Source organism: Phaseolus vulgaris, chromosome 7 (assembly GCF_051622355.1).
Source record: "Phaseolus vulgaris cultivar YP4 chromosome 7, ASM5162235v1, whole genome shotgun sequence".
Lineage (NCBI taxonomy): Eukaryota > Viridiplantae > Streptophyta > Magnoliopsida > Fabales > Fabaceae > Phaseolus > Phaseolus vulgaris.
The window spans coordinates 1,608,312-1,615,196 of record NC_143504.1 but is presented as its reverse complement, the minus strand read 5'-3'; the positions used below and the strand labels follow the sequence as shown (position 1 = coordinate 1,615,196).

The 6,885-nt window shown below is 35.0% G+C and overlaps 1 protein-coding gene across 2 annotated transcripts; it reads left to right on the top strand.

The window, feature by feature from the left end:
• Positions 1–1,598: 1,598 nt before the first annotated feature.
• Positions 1,599–6,733, top strand: LOC137829594 (protein ALTERED PHOSPHATE STARVATION RESPONSE 1). Of its 2 annotated transcripts, none has more exons than XM_068636434.2 (5): positions 1,599–2,013; positions 2,109–3,411; positions 4,480–4,700; positions 5,386–5,609; positions 5,695–6,733. In XM_068636434.2, exons 2-5 carry the CDS (start codon positions 2,442–2,444, stop codon positions 6,548–6,550), a joined length of 2,271 nt encoding a protein of 756 aa, XP_068492535.2. In that variant the 5' UTR covers positions 1,599–2,013; positions 2,109–2,441; the 3' UTR covers positions 6,551–6,733. The 2 variants fall into 2 exon arrangements, with proteins under 2 accessions (XP_068492535.2, XP_068492536.2); XM_068636435.2 differs by having other exon boundaries at positions 1,856–2,013; positions 2,106–3,411.
• Positions 6,734–6,885: the final 152 nt, after the last annotated feature.

The window sequence follows — 6,885 nt, the reverse complement described above, 5'->3', positions numbered from 1 at the left end:
TTGTAGAGTTGTTTTTGTTGTTATGAATAATGTTGAATTTGGTGTAATGAATTTTACCAATGTTGTTGTGTTATCTTTTTATATCTGATGATCATGTTTTACTATAAGAATAAATGATACTACATAATTAAAAAAAATCATGAAACATGTAGAATAATTATCTAAAATTTTACCTTTTTAGATATTTTTGAATATTTTTATTTTAAATGTATTGTGTAGAGTCAATTTTTATATTCTGTGTGTCTTTTCATGTTTTTTTTATTAATTTTTATTATTTCATTTGTTTAAAACAAGTCGTAATACCTAGAATTTCTAATAATATTAGGTGACCAAATTTTATTTGAACAAGATTTATGTTAACACTACACTAAAAAAAATAAGATTTGAAAATAAAAATAAAAATTTGAATCCATTATCTCCTATTATAACAATAAGTCTAAAATCTTAATTATCCTATCATATACTATAACTTGTGATACTAAGTTAAACTAGATAAGATAAATAAAATATATAATAATATAATGAAAAGTTATATTATACTGTAACATCTATACATGTAAGTAATTCAACATATTTAAACTTAATATAAACTTTATATATATATATATATATATATTAAGAGGTGAACTTTAAACATAATTCTCCTCATGTCGAGAATACCAACTCACCAACTCGTGTGTGAAACTATATATTATGGGTAATCCGATAATGTCTCGATAGAGGGTGACTTGATAAGGTTAATAAATACTCGTTAGGATAGATTCTAAATGAATTTGATACTATATTAAGAATGAACATTAAACTTAGCTTAACTTTATAAAACCAATTTATAGAATGAGGTTTGCACACAATTATATATTATGAAATGTTATAATCTCTAATATACTATGAAATGTTCTAATATCTAATATATTATGAAATATCATAATCTTTAATCAATTTTCAATAATATATATATATATAAATGAATTTTAAGCTTAATTATTCTCAAGTTTTCGATGAGAATATATATTATGGGTTGTTCAATATTAATCCGATAGTGGGTAGATTGGTAAAACCAACAAATACTGATTAGGATAAACTCTAAATGATTCTGATACCATATTAAGAAAAAAACTTTTAAACATAATTTAATCTCATAAAACCGAGTCATAAAATAAAATTTAATATACTACGAAATATATTAATTTGCATACACTTATTTATATATATATATATATATATAAAATATTGCATATTCAAAACTGAGAAAAGTTGAAATGAAAAGTTGAGAGGGTTGCAGTGCTTAGGTTAGGAAGAGGGAGCCACCTGGAAAAAGTGGGAAAATCTAGTGGCAATGGAAAGAACAGAGGTGGGGCAGAAGGGACAATTTGGTCATTATGCTAAATACCACTATCACTTCTGACACCTCTCACTTCTGCTAAACCCCACACTCAATCCCAATTACCCTTACTTCTTTGCTCTTGTTGACCATCTTCTTATCGTATCCAACAATTAATTAATAATTAATAATAAATAATAAAAAATGGTTTTTTATTTTCATGGCATAAACACAATTATTCTCTCATTATATGAGGGATTAGTACAAGACAAAAACTAGAGTTTGAAAACACAACCAAGAAAGACACATTTTACTGACAAACCAAACCAAACCATTTTGTTCTTCTCTCTCTCTATGTTGTTGTTGTGTTCTGTGTGTTGAATTGAACTCCTCTTTTTTCTCACAAGTCACCACTCACTCACTCTTCTCTCTGCTATGCTTTTTCTTTTTGTTTTTTGCATTATTTTTAATCTCTCTAGGCTCTACCACTGCTATGCTACTCTTTTTAACAAGGAAGGAATGGTTCTTCACGGTGACCGTACACAAAACAATCGAGTGCAAATTGCCAAACACTAGAAAGAACCCTGTCTTCTCTTTCTTTCTCGAGCCCCTACCTTCTTTACCCTCTCTCTCCTCTACAACTGTGCAGTAATTTTTTTGAACAACATTTGTTTAGTCATTTACTACTAATGGTAAGTTAATGACTCCATCAACACACATTAAGGCACTAATATACTTTTTGTTGTTGAGTTAGTGTGTTAATGTCTCCATGTTCTTGTTGTAGCAGGGTACTCAGATAGTGTGTCCGAGGGAATGGAAAACTTTGCTGCGTTGTTTTGTATGTAAAGGTTCTCCTTGAAAAACATCTACTGCGTTTTTTGTCTCAGAAAGAGGAATGGTTTTACTCCAAAACTTGGGAAAAAGGCTATTTTTTGAAAACTTGTTTGTTTCTTTTAGAACCCAGTTGAAAGTTGGTTCTCTCTACCTGGGAAAGCTCCCTCCTTTTTTGTCAGAGAAAGGAGCAAGTAAGAGCCTTTCTCGCTAAAAGCATCCAACCCTTGTTAAGATAAGGAACGCTTGCACCACTACACTACACTACACATTGGTGTGTGAGTGAGAGATGGGGTGTGTTGCTTCAAAACTAGAGGAAGAAGAGGAGGTGGTGGCTATTTGTAGAGAGAGAAAACGGCTATTAAAGCTAGCTGTGGAGAAAAGATATGCACTTGCTGAGGCTCATTGTAAGTATTTTCACTCTCTAAATGCAGTAGCTGCGGCCATTAAGCTCTTTGTTGCACGCCACTCTTCACCTTCATCACCTTTCCTCATAACTTTCCCTCCTCCTTGCCCTTCTTCTGACTCTCCTTCTCCACCGCCCGAGAATGTCATCACCAACCCCATGTTCCTCCAGCAGACACCCTCAGAAACCAAGCATGAAGCCATTGGTTGTGACTCATGCATCTCTTCAACAACCTCAGAGTCTTCTGAGGAAGAGAGTGAAGAAAAAAGGGAAGGAGAGGATGAAGGCAAGGGAGAAGAAGCGCAGCATGAGCAACCATGTGGGTACTATTGCATGCCTATGACTATGCCTATGTCGATGTCGATGCCCATGCCTATGCCCATGCCACCTTCAATGCCATCCCCTCAGAGAGATTTTGGATGGGACTTCTTCTACCCTTTTGACAGTGTGAGGAGTGATATGTGTGGCTACCAGAGGAACTCAGATGATGATTTGAGGGCAGTGAGGGAGGAGGAGGGGATTCCTGAGTTGGAGGAAGAAGTGGAGAGAGAAGAGGTTGAGCACAAAGTGGTGAGTGTTGAAGAGAATAATAACAAAAGTAATAATGAAGGTGTTGCTGAGCAAGTGATGAGTGGTGTTGAAACAATGAAGGTGGTGGATGTGGCTACTGAGAACCAAGGGGAGCAAAGGGGGCTTGCAGTTCTTGATACGCCTGCAGAGGGGAGAGAGTTGCTCGAAGCATTGAAAGACATTGAGGACCATTTTCTCAGGGCTTATGATTCTGGTAAAGATGTGACCAGAATGCTGGAAGCAAATAGAATCCCCCTTCATTCTAGTTTGGATGAAATAAAAGGTGGGTCCCTCTTCAAGTAGTAACATATGGAGTTTTTGAGCTTTTTTTTCTATTGATATTATTATCATTTTGCAAATATCAAATTCATGTTTGTGGTTGAGTTTCTTGAATTATTAACTACTGGAGATAATAATTACTATGTGATGTAATTGGTTCATTAAAACTTGTACATTGCTGTGTTGTGTTGGTTCTGCTTCAATTCATTAGCCTCAACATTCGGCATGTGCAAGGTATGATTACCATGTCTCCGTTAACTTGTTTCTATTTCTATTATGGACTGTCCTTTTCTCTGTCCAGCTTTGGATATTTTAGGATATACTCCAATCTTGGACTGTTGAACATCTTAGATCATCTTGTAAATATGTTATTGCAATTTTCTCATATTCTTGCATAGGTCATCTTCTGACACTATACGTGTTGATCCATGTGACTGTAGACACTTGAGTTTCTAATTAGCTAATGCATTTCGTACATAACCCTGTGAACCTCAAATATCTGTAACTATTTATTTGAACGACTATAGTATAATTGCAAGGTTTATATGAACACTCCAAGGAAGTGCTATTAAGTTAGAGTACTTGGTGTGTTTGAACTTTTGATTAGTCACAAGTTGATGCCACACAAGTGCTTTGACACTTCTGTGTGTGGGGAATTAGTTGATTGTATTGCCCCAAGAAGCCTCAGATACTTTCCTGGTTACACACAAAAAACTTTGGATTAGTTTACTTTGTTCAAAATAGCTTATCATAAACAAAAGCTGAATGAGAGAGCTCTAGAAGATAAAAACGATTTTGATCTGAAAATTAACCAAAGCCATGCTATTATTGTTATTTTCAAATGATTTTGATCGAAAATTAACCAAAGCCATGCTATTATTGTTATTTTTGAAAATCGATGTTGTGCATGTACCATCTTGTGAAATCTATCTCATGTATCATCACATGATAACCAATGCTGTGTATGATTCATATGCTCCTCCTTATGTATTCCATTATCTCTGCATGGGTTCATATGCTTCTGTTTCAAGTTTCAACCCTTGAGATTTTGAACCATCTGATCTCACTGCAGAAAGTTCGACTAAACTCATTCATGCAATAACATGGAAGTCCATTTCATCTAGGCAATCATCATGCAAGAGTCTCATGGCTCCAAATATGAAAAATTCCTCAACTTGGGTGGAATATAAGAATGATCTGTTTGATGATCATGGAGGAATGGATTCGGGAAGGCATTCATTAACCTTAGGAAGGTTATATGCATGGGAAAAGAAACTCTATGAGGAGGTTAAGGTTGGTTATTGTTATAATTCTTATGTCTTTCATCCACATTTTCTGGTTTGTGATTATACTCCATCAACATTTATTCTGGAATGGATCAAAATAAGTGGTAAATATACCACTGTTTACTTTTTCCACACCTTGCTTGTATCTACATATAAATTCTAGGGGCATTTATTTAACTTTTAGTAGTGTTTGACATCGCACCAAATTTAGCTTATTTCTTGTATTTTTAATATCTGTTTTATTGAATGCTTCCTTGTAGGAAAACTCAAGATCGGTGTTAAAAACATGCAAAACTATGCAATGATATTGCTAATTTTTAAATGAAAACATGAACTTGCATTCCTGGTTTGGATGGTAACAGTTGGAAGACTGTCTCCTATTAAACCGTGTTGGAATGCTGGTAAATGAGAAAAAAAAAATGAAAACATGAAATATTTTGTAGAAGAATGGTGTTAATTTGATCCTAGTATTATATCTGATTTAGTTTACCACCAAGTTTTTAGTTCAAGACAGTCATGGCTTTTCAATTTTGTTAGATGCATGATTTTTTTGTCTTAAAGTTTCAACTGCATGTATCACATAGAATACATTGTAGGTGTTAGGACTTTGTATTTTTCAAGCATGACCTTGTTTGCCAGTTTCCACTTTTTCTCGTTCTACTTTTAACATCTGAAAATTTCCCTTACCTTAGGGTGGAGATAGCACAAGGAAAAATTACGAAAAAAAATGTGCACAGCTGAGAAATAAGAATGTTAGAGGAGATGATATGCTGAGCACAGACAAAACTAAATCTGAAGTGAAAGATCTCTATGCTGGGATCTTGGTTGCAATCCGACGGGCAGAGTCGATCTCAAAGAGAATTGAGAAAATGAGAGATGAAGAATTGCAACCTCAAATTGTTGAACTCTTAAAAGGGTGGGATAACATTACCACTGAAAACTAAAAAGACTAAATAGTTTCAAGTTTCACTGATTTCATATGTTCTTTTTTCCTAATGCAGCCTGACTCAGACATGGAAAATCATGTTGGAGTCCCATGAAACCCAGAAGAAGATTCTATCTGAAGTCAAGTACTTCACATGCACCACGTATGAGAAATTCTGTAACCAGTCTCATGGATTTGCAACTGTTCAGCTCGAAGCTCAGCTTCAAAATTGGCGCGACTGCTTCAAAGAGTACACTACAGCACAAGAAGCATATGTTGAAGCTTTACATGGATGGCTGAGTAAGTTCATAGTCCCTGAAGTTGAGTTTTACTCAAGAAGCAAAAATGTCGCCATGCCATACCAAGTCAACGGGCCACCTCTCCTTGTGATATGCAACAATTGGTTAGCTTCACTGCAGAAGTTACCTGATAAAATGGTAACACTGGCATTGAAAAGCTTTGTGAAAGATGTTAGAGCTTTGTGGCTTCAGCAAAACAAAGAGCAACAGCAGAAAAGGAAGGTAGAGAGACTAACAAGAGTGTTGGACAGAAGATGCTCTTCAGGACCACCTAAAGTGGAGACCAAGATGCTTGAGCTGCACGCCACTGATCACGAATCACAGTGGAGTACTACTGATCATCAAGATGAGTGCATGATGGAGAAAAATGATCATGTGGAGACCCTGAGAAGAAAACTTGAAGTGGAGAAGGAGAAGCACCACAGCAGCATGCAGGAAACACAGAGGATCACCTTACATGGATTGCAATCTGGATTTTCTCTAGTGTTTGAATCCTTGTCTGAGTTCTCCAAAGCATCACAGAAAATGTACAATGATCTTGTAAGTTATAGTGAAAATAGTGACAAGGTTGGGAATATTACTACATATATAGAGGGTGGCTGCAACATTGAAAGTTGCAACAGCCAAAAATAGTGTTAGTGAAGGGATATTTGTGGCTTTGGGGTGCTTTGTTGTGTAAGTAATTATGCTGTTATTATGTGTTGTGTTATGTCAAAGCAGCTCGCTGAGACATCAATTTTTATGTTAGTTCATGGAGTGCACTAATGTATTACTATATTGTTGCTGACTTTAATTATTTTGTTTCACAATTCTCAATATTTCTCCCATTTCTGTGTTTAGCAGGTGAAAAAGTAAGATAAAGGAGGGAATTTGATCAAGTGGGTAGCACTTGTGAAGTTGTGATAGTTTTATAGTTAATTTAATGAGGTTGAGTAATGGAATTTGTACAAGATTCTGAATTTTCTTTG

What these genes read in the sequence shown, in the direction of transcription:
- LOC137829594 (XM_068636434.2), top strand. Translation starts at nt 2,442, where the DNA reads ATGGGGTGTGTTGCTTCAAAACTAGAGGAAGAAGAGGAGGTGGTGGCT. An exon ending in TAGTTTGGATGAAATAAAAG is followed by an intron (nt 3,412 to 4,479) that starts GTGGGTCCCTCT and finishes ATCTCACTGCAG; the next exon opens with AAAGTTCGACTAAACTCATT. An exon ending in ATTGTTGAACTCTTAAAAGG is followed by an intron (nt 5,610 to 5,694) that starts GTGGGATAACAT and finishes TTCCTAATGCAG; the next exon opens with CCTGACTCAGACATGGAAAA.